This window comes from Schistocerca gregaria, chromosome X, assembly GCF_023897955.1.
Source record: "Schistocerca gregaria isolate iqSchGreg1 chromosome X, iqSchGreg1.2, whole genome shotgun sequence".
NCBI classification, from domain to species: domain Eukaryota; kingdom Metazoa; phylum Arthropoda; class Insecta; order Orthoptera; family Acrididae; genus Schistocerca; species Schistocerca gregaria.
Window position 1 is genome coordinate 653,972,380 of NC_064931.1, and position 23,318 is coordinate 653,995,697.

The window sequence follows — 23,318 nt, forward strand, 5'->3', positions numbered from 1 at the left end:
ACATAAAGTCCGGGAACACTTTCAATTATTTATTGCAAAAGAACCAAACATTGTACAGATATCATACATATGTCATTTTGAAGAGAAACCCTGAAAGGTGTTGCTTTTTTTTTTCCACGACACAATGTAGTTTGGTAATTTGCCGATAGTCAGCGCTAGTCGCAAACATGGCGAGTTCAGGTGCGGAGCGAGCTTTCTGTGTGTTGGAGTTCGACAAAAACAAGTGCGCTACAGCTGTTCAAGCACGCTAAAAAATGGCTCTGAGCACTATGGTCATCAGTCCCCTAGAACTTAGAACTACTTAAACCTAACTAACCTAAGGACATCACACAACACCCAGTCATCACGAGGCAGAGAAAATCCCTGACCTCGCCGGGAATCGAACCCAGGAACCCGGACGCGGGAAGCGAGAACAAGTACGGTAAGAAGCCACCTACAAGGAAGGCCACTTACCACCGGCACAACAAATTCGTTACGACGGCTTCCTTGTGTCCGACAAAGAGAAGCGGACGTCCCAGTGTGATTGAAGTGAATGTACCGGGTGATCAAAACGTCAGTATAAATTTTAAAACTTAATAAACCACGGAGTAGTGTAGATAGAGAGATAAAAATCGACACGCATGCTTGGAATGACATGGGGTTTTATTAGAACAAAAGAAACCTCATATTGCTAGACGCGTGAAAGATCTCTTGCGCGCGTCGTTTGGTGATGATCGTGTGCTCAGCCACCACTTTCGTCATGCTTGGCCTGCCAGGTCCCCAGACCTCAGTCCGTGCGATTATTGGCTTTGGGGTTACCTGAAGTCGCAAGTTTATCGTGATCGACCGACATCTCTAGGGATGCTGAAAGACAACATCCGACGCCAATGCCTCACCATAACTCGGGCATGCTTTACAGTGCTGTTCACATTATTCCTCAACTACAGTTATTGTTGATGTATGATGGTGGACATATTGAGAATTTCCTGTAAAGAACATCATCTTTGCTTTGTCTTACTTTGTTGTGCTAATTATTGCTATTCTGATCAGATGAAGCGCCGTCTGTCGGACATTTTTTGAACCTTTGTATTTTTTTGGTTCTAATAAAACCTCACGACATTCCAAGCATGTGTGTCAATTTGTACCTCTCTATCTACATAATTCCGTGATTTATTCTGACTTTTTGATCACCCGGTAGATCGCGTACGAGAGACATTCATAAGGATTCCAAAGAAATCGGTGCGTCGTGCATCCAGTGAACTCGAAATGGCTCTAATGACAGTGTGGTAAGTCCTGCGACAGAAGCTATCTATGAAACCATTCACATTGGAGCTAGTGGAGAAGCTCAATGGCAACGACAACACAAGTGTTTCGAGTTTTGTTCGGGTTGCAACAAATGAATGACGATGGGGATGGCATTGTTGATCGCTTAATTTTTATCGACGAAGCCACTTTTCACACTAACGGGAAAGTGAACAGGCATAATTGTCGAATCTGGGATACAAAGCATCCACATGAATGCATTGAATTTGAGCGTGATTCCCCAAAGGTAAATGTTTTTTGTTCCTTGTTACGTCGTAAACAGTACGGGCCATTCCTCTTCGAGGAGGGCACTGTCACTGGATATTCCTATTTAGACATGATGTAGCAATGGGTGATGTCTCAAATGCATCCGGACTCTCCGTTCATCTTTCAACAGGATGGGGCCCCACCCCATTTACATCGTAAAGTTCGTGGGTACCTGAACACGGAGCTACCGCATCGATGGATCGACCGTGCTACAGAAGGGGACAGCTGTTTTCTGAAATGGCCTCCCAGATCACCAGATCTCACTCCGTGTGGTTTTTTTCTATGGAGACACGTTAAAGATCTGGTGTATGTACCGCCTCTATCACGTGATATAGCAGAGCTCCGGGAGAGAATACGGGAAGCGACTGCCACAGTCGACGATGCCATGCTGGGACGGGTATGGAAAGAATTCGATTACCCTATTGACGTCTGCCGGGTCACTCATCGTTCACGTATCAAATGTTCGTAAAAAGACTTTCAGAATTTCTCTTCAAAATGCAATATGTATGGCATCTGTACAATCTTTAATTCTTGTGCTGTAAATAATTGAAAGTGTTCCCAGACTTTGTGTGTGTGTGTGTGTGTGTGTGTGTGTGTGTGTGTGTGTGTGTGTGTGTGTGTGTGTGTGCAATATATGTCACATACACATGTGTTCAACTTCTCTCCTAATTGGTGCACATATTACTTACTATATGAAACGAATAACTGTGGCCATAACAACCACCAACTTACCATTGGGATGGAGGTGAGGGTGACAACAGGTTGAGGGTCAGAGAAGGGCAGGAGGAGGAGGAGGTAGATAGAGGGGTGTTGAGGAGATGGACAGACAGAGAGGGTGAAGGAGATGGAAAACGAGAGGGAGGGGAGGAGAAGATAGATGTTGGCAGAGGAGGACACATAGAACAAGGTTGGCGGAAGAAGTGGATAGAGACTGGGGGAGGAGGAGATGGGAGAAAAGGAGGAGGAGGAGATGAACAGAGAGAGAAGGAAGGAGGAAATGGACAGAGACAGGGGAGATGGATAGAGAGAGCAGGGAGGAAGAGGTGGATAGACAGAGGGTGAGGAGGATATGGACTGAGACGGGTGGAGGAGATGGACAGAAAGAGGGGGCATGAAGAGATGGACCAATGGAAGAAGGAGGAGATATGCCAACAAAGGGAGGAGGAGGGGATGGACAGAGAGACTGGGGAAGATAAAGTGTACAGAGAGAGGATGGAGGAGGGGATAGACAGAGGGAAAGGAGAAAAGGAGATGGACAGAGAGAAGGAAGACAAGAAGGTGGACACAGAGAAGGGAGAGGGGTGGAGATGGATGTAGAGGGAGGAGAAGTAACAGACAGATAGAGAGAGGGGAAGGGAAGATGACATGTAGAGCGGGGATGAGGAGGGGGACAGGAGAAGGACGGAAAGAGGGGGAGGAGGAGATGGACAAAGTGATGGAGGAGGAGAAAATGGGCAGATAGATGGAGAAGACGGTGATGGACTATGAGCGACAGAGGAGGAGGAGACAGACAGGGAGCGGGGGCTGTAGATGGACAGAGAGAGGGGACTGGAGGAGATGGAAGGAAAGAGTGGAGGAGGAGATAGGTAAAAAGAGGAGAGAGGAGCAGATAGACAAGAAGAAGAGGAAGGAGGAGGAGATGTAAGAAGCAGGTGTAAAAAGATGGAGAGGTGTACTGGGCAGATGCAAGAAGATGGTGTGAGGAAACTGGTGGAAAAGTGAGAGGGTATGAAGCGGAAGAGGGACATGGCGCTACGAAATAGCTGGAAGAGTGGAGAGAGTAATAGAAGGGGAAAGTAAATTAGGGAGAGATCAGACATACATTAAAGAGCTAAAGAAACTGGTACACCTGCCTAATATCGTGTAGGGCCCCGCGAGCACACAGAAGTGCAGCAACACGACGTGGCATGGACTCGACTAATGTCAGAAGTAGTGCTGGAGGGAATTGACACCATGAATCCTGCAGGGCTGTCCATAAATCCGTAAGAGTACGAGGGAGTGGAGATTTCTTCTGAACAGCACGTTGCAAGGCATCCCAGATATGCTCAGTAATGTTCATCTCTGGGGATTTTGGTGGCCAGCGGAAATGTTTAAACTCAGAAGAGTGTTTCTGGAGACGGTGTTGAGGGGCCCAGACGAGGCGTAATGCTTTGTGTCATGCAGTCATCAAGTGTATACGAGTGGGCCTTCGGCTCCGAAAGCCCATATCGATGATGCTTCGTTGAATGGTTCGATGATACTTGTTGATGGCGCAGCACTGAAATTTGCAGCAATTTGCGGAAGGGTTGCATTTCTGTCACGTTGAACGATTCTCTTCACTCATCTTTGGTCCCGTCCTTGTAGGATCTTTTTCCGGCCGCAGCGATGTCGGAGATTTGATGTTTTACCGGATTCCTGATATTCACGGTACACTCGTGAATTGGTCGTACGGGAAAATCCCCACACATCGCTACTTCGGAGATGCTGTACTCCATCGCTTTTTGCGCCGACTATAACACCACGTTGAAAGTCACTTAAATCTTGATAACCTGCCATTGCAGCAGCAGTAACCGATCTAACACTGCTCCAGACACTTATTGTCTTAAAAAGGCGTTGCCGACCTCAGCGCCGTATTCTGCCTGTTTACATCTCTCTGTATTTGATAAGGTTATGTCTATACCAGTTTCTCTGGCCCTTTAGTGTAGTATATAGTCTCACTGACACGTTACAATTTATTATTAAGTTTCCGACATCAAGGCAAAACCCAAGGTTACGGACTATGTTAAAATTCTACAAAAAATCTACTCACAGAATCGTTTTCGTAAAATGCTCGTAAATAATGGTTACGAATAGCGACTCCTGGTGCCAACTAAGCCCATTGATGCCCATGGAATCTCAGAAGAATGTTCCTAGAGTCACCCTGTAGCAGTTCTGGACGTGTGGGGTGTAGCATTGTCCTGCTGGAATTGCCCAAGTCCGTCGGAATGTACAATGGACATGAATGGATGCAGCTGATCAGACAGGATGCTTACCTAAGTCTCCCCTCCCAGAGTAGTATCTAGACATATCAGGGGTCCAATATCACTCCAACTGCACACGCCCCACACCATTTCAGAGACTCCACCCGCTTGAACACTCCCATGCTGACATGCATGGTCCATGGATTCATGAGGTTGTCTCCATACCCGTACACGATACAATTTTAAACGAGACTCGTCGGACCAGGCAACATATTTCCAGTCTTCAGCAGTCCAATGGCGGTGTTGATGTGCCCAGGCGAGGAATAAAGCTGTGTGCCGTGCACTCGTCAAAGGAACACGAGTGCGCCTTCGGCTCCGAAAGCCCATACTGATCATGTTTCGTTGAATGGTTCGTACACTGACACTCGTTGACGGCCCAGCACTGAATTCTGCAGCAATTCGCGGAAGCGCTGCTTTTCTGTCACGTTGAACGATTCTCTGCAGACGTCGTTGGTATCGATCTTGCAGTCTATTTTTCTGGCCGCAGCGATGTTGGAGATTTGATGTTTTACCGGATTCCTGGTATTCACGGTAAACTCGTGGAATGGTCGTACGGGAAAATCCCCACTTCATCGCTAAGTCGGAGATGCCGTGTCCCATCGCTCGTGCAATGACTATAATACCACGTTCTAACTCACTTAATTCTTGGTAACTTGTCATTGTAGCAGCAGTAACTGATCTAACAACTGCTCCAGACACTTGTCCTACATAGGCGATGCCAGCCGCAGTGCCGTATTCTGCCTGTTTACATTTCTCTGTATTTCAAAATGGTTCAAATGGCTCTGAGCACTATGGGACTTAACACCTGAGGTCATCAGTCCCCTAGAACTTAGGACTACTTAAACCTAACTAACCTAAAGACATCACACACATCCATGACCGAGGCAGGATTCGAACCTGTGACCGTAGCAGTCGCGCGGTTCCGGACTGAAGCGCCTAGAACCGCTCGGCCACCGCGGCCGGCTCTCTGTATTTGAATAAGTTTCCTTAGCGCTTCATTGTACATATGAGCAATATGTGATATATGAGTTTGTGTGTGAGGCTGTGGGTGATAACCTAGTGGTAATAATAGCAGTAGTTATAGTAGAAATAGTAACAGCCGTATTCATGCTTGGCTGGAAGTTCAAGCTACCCCAGGAATCCTTCTGGGTAAAGGTAGCCTACATTTTAACTTGTGTCCGGGCTACATAACTGAGAGGTGAAGACTGGAGTAAAGGCAGGTTTTCATACCAGGACCTTTCGCTTTTGAAAGTGTTCGCTTTACCACCGGATCACTAGTCCCGACGCGTAAGACGAAACGTCCACCAGGGAAGCGTCCTGGGACCTCTACTGTTCCTGATCTATATAAATGACCTGGGTGACAATCTGAGCAGTTCTCTTAGACTGTTCGCAGATGATGCTGTAATTTACCATCTAGTAAGGTCATCCGAAGACCAGTATCAGTTGCAAAGCGATTTAGAAAAGATTGCTGTATGGTGTGGCAGGTGGCAGTTGACGCTAAATAACGAAAAGTGTGAGGTGATCCACACGAGTTCCAAAAGAAATCCGTTGGATTTAGATTACTCGATAAATAGTACAATTCTCTAGGCTGTCAGTTCAACTAAGTACCTGGGTGTTAAAATAACAAACAACTTCAGTTGGAAAGATCACATAGATAATATTGTCGGGAAGGCGAGCCGAAGGTTGCGTTTCATTGGCAGGACACTTAGAAGATGCAACAAGTCCACTAAAGAGACAGCTTACACTACACTCGTTCGTCCTCTGCTAGAGTATTGCTGCGCGGTGTGGGATCCTTACCAGGTGGGATTGACGGAGGACATCGAAAGGATGCAAAAAAGGGCAGCTCGTTTTGTATTATCACGTTATAGGGGAGAGAGTGTGGCAGATATGATACACGAGTTGGGATGGAAGTCATTACAGCATAGACGTTTTTCGTCGCGGCGAGACCTTTTTACGAAATTTCAGTCACCAACTTTCTCTTCCGAATGCGAAAATATTTTGTTGAGCCCAACCTACATAGGTAGGAATGATCTTCAAAATAAAATAAGAGAAATCAGAGCTCGAACATAAAGGTTTAGGTGTTCGTCTTTCCTGCTCGCTGTTCGGGAGTGGAATAGTAGAGAGATAGTATGATTGTGGTTCGATGAACCCTCTGCCAAGCACTTAAATGTGAATTGCAGAGTAGTCATGTAGATGTAGATGAGGATCCCGACGTTGATCGTACGTGTGGAAAACTCTATTCCAAGAAATTTCAGGGTATTGACGTGGTGGTGGAAACATCGTAGTTTGGCACTTCTCGTCTGCATGTTCATCGAAATTTTCGTATTTATAATGATGACCCAAATTCTCAAGTGTATGTGACGATTCCAAAGGACAATTTGAAACAGAGTGCTCAAAAATGGAGATTATTTATGTTTGTTCTATCAGTCCTCTGTGTCAATGGTACGAGTTCATGGAACAAAAAATGGCTCTGAGCACTATGGGACTTAACTGCTGTGGTCATCAGTCCCCTAGAACTTAAAACTACTTAAACCTAACCTAAGGACATCACACACATCCATGCCCGAGGCAGGATTCGAATCTGAGACCGGAGCGGTCGCACGGTCCCAGACTGAAGCGCCTATAACCGCTCGATCACAGCGGCCGGCTTCATGAAACAAATAATTTCACGTTTAAAATATTACTTTAAAGGGGTATCAGCACTTTTGAGGCTCTCAACTGCAAAATGTTTGAATTAAAATAACAGCAATAATATTACAGACACACCCGACTAGCCACAACTGTTAACACGCGTCTTACGGGATTCGGAGAGGCGTGCCGGCCCCGGATCGAATCCGCCCTGCGGGTTGACGGCGATGACCAGTGTGCCGGACAGACTGTATGTGGTTTTCAGGCTGTTTCCCACGTCCGACTGGCTGAATAGCGGGTTGGTACCCACTTAGCGGCACAGTCACACGATGTGCTAACATTTGAAAACTTTTGCAGATTTTCCATGCGACAACTGGGATACACAAATACCTTCCCAAGGGCTACAGGTTAGTAAGCCGGCCACATCCGAAAATTAACTTGCCGACCCCGCGAAGATACGGGATAAACGCCACGAAAGAAGACTGCTTTACATTCAACATATGAATTATTTTCCTTTTACTAAACTTTCGTTGTTTTCCGCCCATTTCATTTAAAATAATTACTATAACACAATGAAGTGTACCTAATGGAAGGAGTTTGCCAGAGAGAGGACAAAAAACTACAGTTTGTCTTTAACTATAGAATTCTGTTGAAAATTTATGGTGTTATGTTGCACACTTACTCTGAAATAGTATTAACAACAATTTGCTAGTAATATATGCAGGTCTTTTCACTATTTACAGAAAGCTTCACACACTATTAAGACAATCATTTTATGCAGTTCATAAAATGGTGTGGCAAAAGTCAAGGGATACCTCCTAACATCGTGTCGGACCTCCGTTTGCTCGGCATAATGCAACAACTGGACATCCCCTGCAGAAATATTCAGCCATGGTGCCTCCATAGCCGTCCATAATTGCCGGTGCAGGACTTTGTGCACAAACTTGTCTCTTGATTATGTCCCATAAATGTTCGATGGGATTCATGTCTTGCCATCTGGGTGGCCAAATCATTCGCTCGAATTACGACTTATCCAAAATGTTCTTCAAATCGGTCGCGAACAATTGTGGCTCGGTGACATAGCGCATTGTCACTCATGAAAATTCCATCGTTGTTTGGGAAAAAGGAAGTCCATAAATGGCTGCAAATGGTCTCCAAATAGCTGAACATAACCATTCCCAGTCACTGATTGGATCTACTCCATGTAAACACAGCCCACACATTTATGGAGCAACCACCAGCTTGCACAATGATTTCTTAACAACCTGGATCCACAGCTTCGCGAGGTGTGCCCGACACTCGAAGCATACCTTCACCGCTTACCAACTGAAATCGTTACTCATCGGACCAGGCCACGGTTTTCGAGTCGTCTAGGATACAACCGATATCGTCGCGTGCCCAGGACAGACGCTGCAGGCGATGTCGCGCCGTTAGCAAAGGCTTGTCAGTTGTCTACTGCCATAACCCATTAACGGCAAATTTCGTCGCACTGTCCTGACGGATACGTCCATCGTACGTCCCACACTAATTTCTGTCGTTATTTCACGCATTGTTGCTTCCTGTTAGCACCGACAACTCTACGTAAACGCCGTTGCTCTCGGCCATTAACTGAAGGCCGTCAGCCACTGAGTTGGCTTTGGTGAGAGGTAATGCCTGAAATTTGGCATTCACGGCACATTCTTGACACTACGGACCTCGAAATGTTGAATTTCATAACGATATCCGAAATGGAATGTCCTATGCGTCTAGCTCTAACTATTACTCCGATTTCATAGTATGTTAATTCCCGTTGTGCGGTCATAGTCACGTCGCAAACCGTCCACAGCTCGTGGTCTAGGGGCTAGCGTTGCTGTCTCTGGATCACGGGGTCCCGGATTAGATTCCCGGCCGGGTTGGGGATTTTCTCTGCCCGGGGACGGGGTGTTTGTGTTGTCCTCTTTCATCATCATCATCATTCGTGATAGTGGCTAGATTGGGCTGCGAAAAAAAATTGGAGTGTGCAAAAAATTGGGAACTTGTACGGGCGGTGATGACCGCGTAGTTTATCGCCCCCCAAACCAAACATCGTCATCATTACGTCGGAAACCTTTTCACGTTAATGATTTGAATGCAAATGATAGCTTCATCAGTTCAAAAATGGCTCTAAGCACTATGGGACTTAACATCTGAGGTCATCAGTCCCCTAGACTTAGAACTACTTAAACCTAACTAACCTAAGGACATGACACACATCCATGCCTGAGGCAGGATTCGAACCTGCGACCGTAGCAGCAGCGCGGTTCCGAACTCAAGTGCCTAGAACCGCTCGGTCACAGCTGCCGGCCATAGCTCCATCAGTGCACTGCCCTTTTTATACTATGTGTACGCTATACTACAGTCATCGGTATATGTGCATACCACTATCTCACGAGTTTATATAGAGTTAAGTCTCTTTTACGACTGGTGTAAGACAGCATATACCCCTCTTCTGACAAGTACCTTTTGCCCATGCGTTATGTGTACGAAAAAAAAAATGGTTCAAATGGCTCTGAGCACTATGGAACTCAACTGCTGTGGTCATTAGTCCCCTAGAACTTAGAACTACTTAAACCTAACTAACCTAAGGACATCACACACATCCATGCCCGAAGCAGGATTCGAACCTGCGACCGTAGCAGTCGCACGGTTCCGGACTGCGCGCCTAGAACCGCGAGACCACCGCGGCCGGCATTATGTGTACGACAACGCGGAGAAAAATCATAATACAGCAACAGCAGGAGCTAGTGACGCCTCAACAGCAGTTCGCGGCATTTCGAGATAAGCCCCATGAACAGCGAAATACGCGTTAACAGCAGCAGTTTGAACAACGCGAGCTCCTGATCAGTAACTTCGCAGCAACAGTAACGATCACTGGCATCGCAGTCTCTGTCTTTAGTTCTACGCTGAGCACTTGCGTCTTTCGATGAGTACACGAAATATTTGGAAACATATATTAGAAGAAATGTAGGTTAGTTCTTACATAGAAGAAAACAGCAACCAGCCACTATTAATACTGATATTTATCTAGGTAAATAGCGCCGTTACCGGTTTCGAACTGGAAAGTTCATCATCAGACGGCTGTTCACATGATTTTCAAGATACACTTTACATTATCGTCCGTTTTCGATTTTTGTTATTCCACTGTGGCGAAGTATTTTTGGTGTCGTTGCGTCGAAAATTCCGTTCGATTTTGTTGCGAAGTAGCAGGATTGTATTTTTCGCATATTCCTAAATATATCCAGCGCTTACGTAACTTGTACAGCACCATATTGTGCAAAGCACCACACATACACACACACACACACACACACACACACACACACACACACCAAAAACAATTTGCCGCCACAGCGGAATAATAGAAATCGAAAACCAACGATAATGTAAAGTGTATCTTGAAAAATCATGTGAACAGCCGTCTGATGATGAACTTTCCAGTTTGAAACCGGTAAAGGCGCTATTTACCTCAATAAATAGCAGTATTAATAGTGGCTGGTTGCTGTTTTCTTCTCTGTAAGAATTAACCTACATTAATTGTACACAGCCACGGTCTCACCATGTCAGTTTTAGACAAAATAGCATATATTAGAGACCTTTACTACACTTCGGTCATTTCTAGGTAACTGATCGATAGATCAAACTATTTTTCTCTTTTGCTTTGTCAAACCCCAATGTTTTTCGTTTACCGCATAAACGTACCACCCCAGCTGACCCCGTATCCTTATCTTTTGTAAAAATATGTGATCGACTGAATGCTCATCTTTGTAAACTCTCTTTGTGTCATCACAGTTGTATTTTTACCAGAGTTAGAAACAGATTAATGAATCTTATCGTTCGTAGGAAGCGGACCTACATGTACGCATGATTTTACCTTCAGTGATATCAGCAGTTGTTTTTTAAGACACGAAGTGCTGTTAAGGCATGATCGAGACAAGGAAGTTCGATACGAAGCGATATAAATGACAGACCACTCTTTGGACGACGCACTTCTTGGGTGGTACGATCTATAGACACACATCTGCAGCAAGAAAAGGAGGTTTTCAAAGTTCATTAACGACTTTCTTATCGGTTCTTTTCCAGTAAACACGTCATTATTTTTTCTCAGGCCGCTGCGGCTGCAACAAGAACCATACTGCAAACAGCTCGGTCGGCACAGCTTGGCGGTGCACAATGAAACGCCGTTCTTATCACGTCGTGATGTCATTTTCACTCAAAATGAAAACCGCCCTGCCGTCATTCTGCTTACCCATCATATTCTGATTGTTTTGTGTTTCATGGACGATCAACACGTCGGTTCTGGCAAGAAACTTGCGGCTACTATAACACACGTGGACATACAGAAAATAAAAGAAACGCTCGAGCCTCAATATAAATTTCAAATGGATGTAGATTTGACGCGACCCGATACTAGCACGGCTACAAGACACCATGCAAACTTTCGTTCCGTTTTAGGAATCGAATAATCATGTTTCAGGTTGATACTGGTGCAGCCGCCACAGTAGTTAACGCGCCTACGTTCTCGTATTATCAAATAGGGTGTTTACCACTGTCCCCTGCAACGAGTGCTCTTGTTTCCTTTAGAAATCAATAGATACCTTATTAGCGCTAGATACGCGAATGCATCACGTTAGACAAAATTTCTGGCTATTACACAGCCTAACGTTTCTAAGGTTGTCGTCCTAGATACCTTCACGAACAATGGTTTTAAAATTCAATACATGGCAACCTAATATCACCTTCTATTCCTTTAATGGTCCTGAAGGAATTGTGCCAAGAATTTGCTACATTATTTTCACCTGGCATAAGATGTGCACCTCAATTACGAACCTACATTAAACTCAGGCCAGCCACCACCCCTAAATTTTTCAGTGCGCGCCCTATACAGTTTTCAGTTTGGAATGACCTCTAGAATGAACTGGGTTTAGTCGAATCCGTGACTGCAGATGAACGAGAAAAGCAAATAGTCATCGCTATGTTTAATGAAACATAACGGTTATTTACGCATATATTTAAAGGTGAGAGATGGTTTCCAGAAGTTGACCTCACATATGTTATCCTGCAACTTCCGTTAGACGATGCTTCTCAGTGCATTAGCCATTTGTACGCTCTTCGGACTACAGAGATACGTGACATTGCCTTTCAGAACAGCCAGAACATATACATCATTTTTTAAAGTTTGCTGAAGCAAGTAACTAAAAATATACCGAGTGCAACCGCAGAGACCATTGGAATAATGTGCGAACCTTCTGTGGAGTACATGAGGCAGGCTTAAAATGTAACTTAGTGAATACTTTCAAGACATGTAGAATATCCATGTCACATCCTTAGTTGAAAGGGCATGCCGTTTGGAAGATATAGATACATTACCAAAGTCAAAAAAACTTGAAGAGACTACGGATTTCCCTACGCAAAATAAACTGTATTAATTTCGTCTCAACCGCGGCTGAAATCATTGATCCGTCCAATTTCCTTCAACGAATAGATGCAGCTTTTCAAATTATCTACGGGATGCACCTCGGTATTCACTGCATCAAGGTGAAACACCTATGTGTTCCATATATGCTAACATTTACTCCCGGAAATTGAATGGATGTCGCAGCAGACTTAACCCTATACGGAAAAGGCACCGTTCTAGCCAATAGAAACAATGGCTGCAGCAAAGAATCCATTGGGAGACCAATGTAGACATTAAATCAAGCTCATATTAGGCACTAACAATTTGAGACGAAACTTTAATAATCGTATACGTGATAAAAATGGTTCCACTTTACGTACATGAGATAAAGTTTCACTTAATTAACAGTCCAAAAGCCTTTAATAAAATGGTTCAAATTGTTCTGAGCAGTATAGGACTTAACATCTGAGGTCATCATTCCGCTAGAACTTAGAACTACTTAAACCTAACTAACCTAAGGACATCACACACATCCATGCCCGAGGCAGGATTCGAACCTGTGTCCGTAGGAAATGGTTGAAATGGCTCTGAGCACTATGGGACTTAACATCTGAGGTCATCAGTCCCCTAGAACTCACAACTACTTAAACCTAACTAACCTAAGGCCATCACACACATTCATGCCCGAGGCAGGATTCGAACCTGCGACCGTAGCGGTCGCGCGGCTCCAGACTGTAGCGCCTAGAACCGCTCGGCCACTTCGGCCGTCCGTCCGTAGCAGCACCGCGGTTCCGGACTGAAGCGCCTAGAACCGCAACGGCCGGCTCAAGCCTTTAATAGAAATCTTCCGGTCGCAAATAAGTATCTTATAACTAGAAGCTTAGCACATGTAGTGCTGGATATTCTTTCTCACTGTTTACATCTGCAACTTATACTAAAAGCCGATTTCTAAACACAGCCACACAGACACATTCTCACCAGTATGACACTAACTGCGGACACTTCTCTCTCTTGCTCAAACAGAAACGTATATTTTATTTTTTTATCACATGACAAAAAGTTTTTTTTCTCTATTCTTCTTTTTGTATTCGTACTCATTGAAGCATTTCACGAGCACTTTTCTTTAGAATCCTTATATGTCCGAATAATTCTGCGATCATTTATGTATTTACGAGACGATCAAAGTTGCAAGTAGGGGGAAAGGATAATTTTTTTTCCCATAAAGCGATATGCTGCTATTCCTTGAGTATATCATTAAAATCTTTTGGTAAGTACATCGACTATTTATAAGCTGACAAAGACCTAGAGACGATCTACAAAGGTCTCCAGGAATAGCGCAAGCCATCGAAAAAGCGACGGAACCCGACTCATTGCGAAAAAGCGTTGTACGTCCAAAATGTCGTCCCAAAAAGTTCTTAAATAACCACACTATACATGCTTTATTCTCACAAAAGCGAGTATTATAAGTCGTGCAAAGGGTCCTTACATAAATACACATCTGGACATACACTGCGTGATAATTTCACCCTCACAATTACTGCAGCTTTTGTCATTTTTATACAAGGAACACTGGAGGATAACACAGATAAAAATGTCTAGCTCGTATTACATCTATCTGCCAGGTTTCTAGAGCGTCATCAGTATGGAGTCAAACGGTACTGTGGCTGCAGCCAGTGAAACATCACGTAAAACATTCGCCATAGAAAGATTACCGGAAAAAATCGCATCAAATAATTGCCATCAATATACCGCTCATCACTTTTGATACTTTTGTAGGCAAAGAGGGGTCTTTAATTTCACGTACGCAGCACCCCGCGCTGAAATGGACAGGGAGGCACAGCATGTAGTTTAAACGTTTAAAACCGAAATGGCCAAAACAATATTGGAATCTTTATCATCAAATATAGACCTCATTCTATTCTTGACCACTTACACAACAGTTAAGAGTCCAGCAGAGAACCAGTATGACACTAACTAAGGACACTTCTCTCTCTTACTCAAACAAAAACGTATATTTTATTTTTTTATGACATGATATAAAAGTTTCTCTATTCCCCTTTTTGTATTCGTATTCACTAAAGCGGTTTTTTGAGTAATCAGCATTTTACAACCATTTTTTTTACAATCCTTATATGTCCAAATAATTCTGCGATCATGTCTGTATTTATGAAAAGATCAAAGTTGCAAATAGAGGGAAAGTATATTTTTTTTTGCTATAAAGCGATACGCTGCTATTCCTTGAGCATATGATTAAAATCTTACAACAAATTAGTTAGCTTATTTTATCGCTGATACCGTTGTACGGCATCCAACACTAATCATCTTTACTGTATTTTTTAATATGTATGTACTGCAAGTTGTTCATAACTTGCTTATAGTTGTGTTACAACAAAATGTGTTTCATTAGTAGCTAGGAGAAATAAAATGAGCCGCCGGAGCGGTTCTAGGCGCTACAGTCTGGAGCGCGTGACCGCTACGGTCGCAGGTTCGAATCCTGCCTCGGGCATTGATGTGTGTGGTGTCCTTAGGCGGTCGCAGGTTCGAATCCTGCCTCGGGCATTGATGTGTGTGGTGTCCTTAGGTTAGTTAGGTTTAAGTAGTTCTAAGTTCTAGGGGACTAATGACCACAGCAGTTAAGTCCCATAGTGTTCAGAGCCATTTGAACCATTTTGAAATAAAATGTTTAATTTGTGAACAATGAGAGAAAACAGGGAACCTGATAATTTCCTGATACTTCTCAGAGACACTGAGTGTGCGAAACAGATCAGCAAGCATTTTATTTGTAGATGATCCAAATGGTTCAAATGGCTCTGAGAACTATGGGACTTAACATCTGAGGTCATCAGTCCCCTAGAACGTAGAACTACTAAAACCTAACTAACCAAAGGACACCACACACATCCATGCCCGAGGCAGGATTCGAACCTGCGACCGTAGCGGTCGCACGGTTCCAGACTGAAGAACCTAGAACCGCTCGGCCACAACGGCCGGATTGTAGATGATCCAGTTCTAAGTGTTAGCTGTTCCAGTACCTAATTGAGAAGTAAATGAAAGACTTGGAAGGGCAAAATTTTCTAGACTTTGTAGCGGAAGACTGTGCAGCTACCCACTGGGGAAGTACCACGAGATGATTTGTCTGCAAAATGGTAAGTAGCCGAAAAATACCGAATCGACGACGTCTAGCCGTACTCAAGTCCTATAGGACAAACCAGGAGGAATATCAAACTTGAAGACAATTATCGTGAATACTGTAACAAACACTACCTGAATGGCATCCCGAGAGAAATGTCCAAGAAAAGGGTGTAACTGTGTGCAATAGTAACGCCAGCGATCGGGAAAGCTTCGGATGCGCCAACAGAACTTGCCGAGGAACGCGCGTTCACTTTCCTCGTTGCCTACGCCGCCAGAAGTACTTGACAACGGACGCCGAGTCCCCGCCACCCACGGTGCTGTTGTGAAACCATACAACTCTGGACGCCCAACGCAGGCTCGTTCATCTCGATATCGATGTACGAACCCAGCGACGATACTAAAACCAGTGGCTGTTTTTCATTTCTGAAATCCAGTTCTGGGATATCTGCAAAATCGTCAGGAACGACTGTCATAATTTTTTCTACTGGCTAAGAAAACTGTCAAGCCACAATTTACTTAAAACGTGGGCATTGACGGAAGTCGGGTGGTATAAGTTATAACATTTCGTATGTAAAATTCGACAGTTTTCTAATAACCAAACTAGTTTTGCGGGCAAGTGTATTTTCCCGAAGAAACACAAATCTTTTCTTTTACAAGCCAAATACTTCATTATGTGTTTTATTTTTACTTGCACTTGCTCCATAAGATTTGGCTAGTATTCGCTAGTTATTTTTTTTACCCTTTTCGAGGTAGTCAATAAGAAGGATACGTTTCCCATGCAAGAAACTCGCCCATGACTATTTCTGTAGATTAAGTCGACTTCACCATTTTTTATTCCAGGGCACCAGTATCCACCTGCACCTTTGACTGTTGTTTTGTGTCTGATGTGAAATGGCGGACCCATGCCTGAATAACAGAAACAAATTGGCGCACGTAATAAGTTCGAGTCATTTTGAAATATCTAAATAGTGCCGAGAAATTAGATTTGCACAACTACTAGTGCTCAGCAGTCAGAAAACTGAATCACAGTTCATTGTTCGCATAGAATGTACTGTACTCTTTCTTCTGATACATCTACAGCGTCAGCTGTTCCTTACTGGCTCCTAAGAAAATGTGGATGAACAAAACTGTTTCACACATCAAGTCGCCACTTGTTTTATAACGTAAAAATGATCAGTACAACAAAAAAACAAATTTCTGTTCTCCCTTAATGTTCATCGAGAGGAGTTTCACCCTCACTTTTCTCTAGAATACATCACACACACACACACACACAGACACACCACAAGGAAAAAGGCCACTGTGCGTGGAGGAAAGAAAATATCCCACCTTCATATACACTGTCGTTTCTTGATGTCGTAGCGGGCAATATTTTGGCATAATTCATTTGAGGCGCAGGAAGTTTCTACTCAAAAGCATGGTATTTGGCTCCTAAGAAAGCTTAATCACCATGATCTGAAAGGATACTATTTAATAACCTAAGAATTTTTAGAATGACATAGAAGTACTCTTATGAGCCCTGTTGTCAACATGGACTTGTTTGAGAGGAACAGGCTCATCCACTTAGTAAATACAAGTATAGGGAACGTTTCTTTGTCTGTCTGTCAGAAAAGTGTACGTTAGTACGTAGCATACATTTTCATTACACTTCCGCAAGAACTTTTGACAGTCTCAAAGCGCAAATTTTCAAGTCACATTTGAAAACATTGCGAAGAAAAAGCTCCTACACAACGTACGTTCAACTGTTGTTGTTGTTGTCTTCAGTCCTAAGACTGGTTTGATGCAGCTCTCCATGCTACTCTATCCTGTGCAAGCTTCTTTACGTTCAACTATGACTTACAATTTCAACTATCAACGAGGACATGGTGAAAATCAATGCCTCCGAATTTTTATGCGAAAGCTTTTAAAGATTTATAAATTAAACGAGCTTTATTAACATTCTACACCTTTTCTTCATATCTACATATTTGCAACTCTCTGCCGCTAGAATGCTCCGAATTGTACCCTGTAACACGGCGGAGTATAACATAACTCTGTCGGTGCGTGAAAAACAGGGTGCTATAATCGAGTTTCAGTTTAGATGAGTTCGTCCTCACATGATGCATCGTATCCTTCAGCACGACAATGCCAGACCACACACGAGTGTTGCAACATCTGCAACAATCTGACGCCTCACGTTCTCTGCCATCGGTCATCCTCCATATAATCCCGACTTGGTCCCATCCAATTTTAATCTGTTTCCAGAACTTAAGGAACATTTTCAAGGACTTTACTTTGACAGCGATGAAGCGGTGGAAGCAGAGAAAAGATGGTGGCTCCGTCAACAACGTCAAACATTCTACAGTGACGCTGTCAACAAATTGGTCTCACGTTGGGTGACATGTGATCGTCGCCAGGGTGACTATGTTGAAAAATAAATATATACATACGAAGAATGAAGATGTAGAATGTTAATGATATTTGTTTTACTTAAAAAGCTTTGATAGTTTTACACTAAAAATTAGAAGGAATTACATTTCAGCACGCGATCATAAGACTATAGTTTAGGAAAGGCAGTTTTTGTAATGAGGATTTTTATCTGGTCCTGCTATCCTGATCTAAGTTCTCCAGTGCTTTCTCAAATCATACACACGAAGACAGTATGGTCTGAACAATAGACCACACATAATGTGTATGTGACAGTGATATGTTATCCAAAATGGACACATATGTGAGGCAGATATGCCCAAGGAACAGCAGGATGCATGCAGAGCTGGCGGGTACTGTAGTGTTCTGCTTCTGTAGCGAGTGTTAGGCGTCTGAACTCATTCATAAGATTATATTGAAGCTCTGCACTTTAAAAAATGATTGGTAGCTGTTTTATTACAGAGTCAAAAGAAGAGATGAGATGTGGCACATGATTTAATGGAAGGATGAGTATGATTCCTTCGACATAGATAAATTTTCAGGACAGGAAGAATTTGATAGGCTAACGCCTTCCAAGGTGTGGAAGGAGGTATTCGTCGTCATATTAGCTGCGCGGAAAGAACTACAGCAAGCTAATTTGAACTAAGAAACAGACGGAAGAGTACACTCAGTTGAATCTCTGTGACGGGTGATAGCAGTATAGACGACTCGTCAGACAACATGAACTACTAGTTCTGCCAGGATTGACAGCTTTAAGTTCGCCTCTCAACAGAAGAGTAGGCGATGTGATGAATTTTGCAGAAGTTGGCTGTCATCGTTAATGCTTTCTCCGATTATATATCCAAGTCCTCCCATAATAAAGACTAGTTAAGAATTTCAGTAAAAATTACAGGAACTTATATTACCACTCGTTCATGGTGAAACAGCGTCTGAGGAAGTGGGAGAAAAATAAAGTTTTCTGTTTCTCAAAACAGCAATAGGCCATAATGCACTTGGCTGAAAAATCGTCTGTGCGCTATTTATGAAGCACAGTAATAAACTGTAACTGTATTCATGAGATCAACGTATCATTAAATCAGCATGCCTTTGCAATCCGTTTTCTGACAAGCAAAGGAACGGAACACACAAAAATGGGCAGAACCTCAGTTTCCCAATGACTTCTGTCAACATGAAACTGTGTGTACGTATAGCATGTGCACAGCTGTAGTGACAAAATTTTGAGTTTTTTTATACTCCTCTCATAAATGCGAGTATTTTTTTTATTTTGTACACTTACGTGTACTATGTTTCTATTTATGACTTGAACAAGTACATGTTGACAAATTCTACATCAGGTTTTTGGTGAAATTGGCAATCAAATACCAATTCTCCTTTTCGTTTTAAATATCCACATGATATCTGCATTTGGAATTTATGTGGCTTTCCTCAGTCTCTTTAAGGCAGTATTATTACTCCATGTATTTAATAAATTATTGTTTACTTAACATAATGATATGTTCTATGGTAATGCATCATTGTTACAGTGGTGTTATGGAGTAAGGCATGTATCACTGAAACATGTGACTACTGGAATGACGCGCAACAACTGGCTGCAAAAATCTTCCTGAATGACATTAAAAATATGGATAACAGCCGGCACAAAAATCCACCAGGTAATTGCTGTACCACGGAGGTGCATTCTTTCCATCTACACAAAAGATAAAGGGCACAATTTTTGGCAAACTTGCGACACATTTTATGGGATCCAAAAGATGCAACGATTAATTTGGTCTTACAGGATCTGTTAGTAATGGAGGTAATTACGTAAAAGTTAAAAAAATTAAAGTATGAAGTTAATAGTTGTAGTGGCATACGCCAGTACATTAAATATCGTTACAAAGTCCGTAAGAGCGTCTCTCTTACACCTCGGGACATTTCGTTGACTTACCCCTTTTCGCAGAAATGGAAATCTTCTGGTCTTCCTGGGTGATTGACCCAACCTGACGTAATAATGTTCTCCTCTCCTAGCCAAGTACATGAGTCCCGGCTGACTGTACCCCCGGCGGGGCGTCCCTTGTCACTGGAGCCTACATACAGCGGCACACGGATGACGCACTGTCTTCCTGTGTATGCCGGCACTCAGACACATAGTTGAGCACGAGACATGGGACGCAGCAAGGCGCGACGCGGTTGTTTACTGGCGCACAGATGTTGGGAGCTCGGCAGTCGGCGACCACTGCAGCCTTGGGCCGGCGGAATGTGGCGCCTCCCCCAGCCCCCCCTTCCTCGCCTCCCTGCTCCTCCTCCTCCTCCTCCCTCTCACCCTTACGGACCCCTCCCACTCCCCCTCCCTCGGCAGAAACCTGTTCTGCCGCTTCCCACACGCCACATTCCCAAATCCCCTCTCCCTTCTCCAGAAATTGCTCGCTCGCACTCGTTATCCGACGTGCTTTGGAGCTGCACGCTCGGCCAACCCTTCAAAGACTAATCGTTCTCCTGTTCCGTAGATCGCAGGACACGCCGATCGCCTCATTGTTCACTGATTTTACGATTTTGGATGGCGTTTCCAAAATGTCTTCATTTCGTTTTGCTATATCATCTAAAATGGCTGCCAATTGTATCAGCTCATGTTGTAGCCATCACTTTTATTGACAGTAACTCCTTATAACTCCTGTGTAATGGAACGAAAATCATAAAATGGTTGTAACAAAGAAGCCTAGACGAGGCGACTACTCAGCTATTGAATTGTCTGCAGATGGATACAATATTCCCCAAGTTGCTTACACGTCATGTTTACAGCCCGACCATGATCTACTCAGGCGTTCCCTCTTGCAATCATAGTGTATGTAATATGGGTCCGGTTAGCAGTAGGATCTACTTTCTTCCGCTTCTTTCTCTTTCTATCACGTACACAGAGAGAAGGGACAAAAGGAGAGACATTAGAGTAGAATGCTCCATGGGCGAGATGGGCTTTAGATTGGGAACACAAGCTTGGAATGGACAAGGATGAGTAATGAACTCGACTACGACCTTCTAATGGGAAGCGTCCTGCAGTTCGCCGTGATTTATGTGGAACCATGAAAAACTTAAACGTTAATGCCTATACTGGAATTTTAACTCTTCCCAAATGCGACACTATTCCCTTGATTACTGCAATGGCCTGTCCATCCGAAGTGGATAGTATTCGAATATATAGGGTGACCCAAAACTCCGTCAATATTAGAAAATTCTATACTTCACCGAATAATGTACGTGGAGAGTTAAAAATGTTTGAAAAGACATTAGGTTTCACTGAAACCATAAAAGTTCACAAAATGGTCAACAGATGGCACTTCGTACGATACAAAAGCAATAATTAGCATAACAATTGATTTTTAGCAAAGACAGTGTTCTTTATAACAGCTGCTCAGCATGTCGGCCCTCATTCATCAACAGTAATTGTAGTCGAGGAACAATATTGTGAACAGCACTACACAGCCTATCAGCAGGTATGCTGAGAAATTGCCGTTGGATGTTATCTTTTACCATCCCTAACGAGGTCGGACGATCGCGGTAAACTTGCAGTTTCAGGTAACTCCACAACCAATAATCGCACGGATTGAAGTCTGTGGACCTGGGAAGCCAAGCATGACAGACGTGATGGCTCAGCACGCGATCCTCACCAAATTATGTGCACAAGAGGTCTTTCATAGGTGTAGTAGTATGGTGGAGCGCCATCCTGCATAAAAGAAGTACCTTCTAGCAGGTGACATCAGCCAGGTTAGGGATGAACTCACTCCCTCTCTCTCTACAACTCCTTTTATACGCGTTTCTCATCAGGCCTCACTTACGTGTTGCTATTGGCCAGTTTTTGCTCTCGTTTTTAGTTTCAATAAAACCCCATACCATTTCAGGCATGTATGTCAATTTTTACGTCTCTGACTACATTATTCCGTGAATTAGAGCATTTTCAAATGTTAGAGGACTTTTGGATCACCTGTACATAAAGCAGCAGTTAGTTGGAAGTTTAGTTTGCACAGCGCACTTCTCTGTTATGTATGATACTATTGCACATCACGTACCATATCCAGGGGAGGTTCGAGAAAATTTTTCCACAAAAGCGACCTATCATTCTGCACTCTCTCCCCATTTTTTCCCTCCCTCCGTCATACATTGGCAGCCGTTCCTTGGGCTCTTTAAAAATAAATCTAAGTGTAGTGAGCGTGGTAAGTGGTTATTTTCACTACTAATTATGATCCACCCTGTGTAAAATTTTGCCCTAGGAGCGTCTCTGGCATCCTTCTCACTTTGGCGCCCCTTGCGGCCGCTTGTGTTGCTTAGATCTTAATCCAAGCCCAGACCATTTTTTTTCTGTGATGACCTAACAATCTGCCATTAATGGACGAACTACAATTTCACTTCGAATTCGAACCAAAATGCTGTATAGTATTTTTCACATGCATGGAATGTTGCTATTGGTGAAATTCTAAATAAGCAATAGAAATAATCCTAGGACCGCCTGGGATGTGGAAAAAAGCTGACAAAACTTATTAACTAATATCAGAGTATTTCTATCGCAGAGGTAAAACATGAAACAAAAATGTTTTTAGTAACCTTTACGCTCTACGCTTTAGAAGAACCAGTTCCCTTTCAAAATACACTTCGCTGTTTTCATTTGTATTTCCATAAATGAATTTCATCACTATGCTAAACTTCTAGTCTCACTCTTAAAGTGTGAAGAATATTTTCGTGCTGAAACGTAACGGGCCTTTATTTATATGCTTTTGGAAAACTGCCTGGCAAGAAATTCGATACAGTTAGGAGTTGTTGTAAAACTCTGACTGACGTGAAGATGTCAAAAAGAATTCGGTGAGTGATGTGGCTATGTTCACATATTTGTGACAAATATATAGCAAATTGCGATATTGAAAGGTGCATTAGATCTTATTACTGTATGAGCAAACAGGGAGGGGACAATTAGATTTTATGTTAAAGATGGCTTTTATTATAATGTGTGTGAATTCCTAAGGGACCAAACTGCTGATGTCATCGGTCCATGGACTACTTAAACTACCTTATGCTAAGAACAACACACATCCATGCCCGAGGGAGGACTCGAACCTTCGGCGGGAGGGGCCGCGCAATCCGTGACATGGCGGCCACTCCGCGCGGCTGCTTTTATTATAATGAAGCAATCAGAGTAATTTGTGGACTACTTGTCTCGAGCAACTGTT

The 23,318-nt window shown here is 43.3% G+C and overlaps 1 protein-coding gene across 2 annotated transcripts in view; it reads right to left on the reverse strand.

The window, feature by feature from the left end:
* The window catches only part of LOC126299048 (uncharacterized), a 396,802-nt gene extending 376,461 nt beyond the window's left edge, over window positions 1-20,341 (reverse strand). Inside the window, exon 1 of one of the 2 annotated variants that reach the window (XM_049990700.1) lies at window positions 20,054-20,341. In XM_049990700.1, coding sequence (XP_049846657.1) covers window positions 20,054-20,143 — 90 coding nt within the window. In that variant the 5' untranslated portion in view covers window positions 20,144-20,341. The remainder of the gene's footprint in view (window positions 1-20,053) is intronic. The other variant, XM_049990701.1, reaches the window with a different exon arrangement.
* Window positions 20,342-23,318: the final 2,977 nt, after the last annotated feature.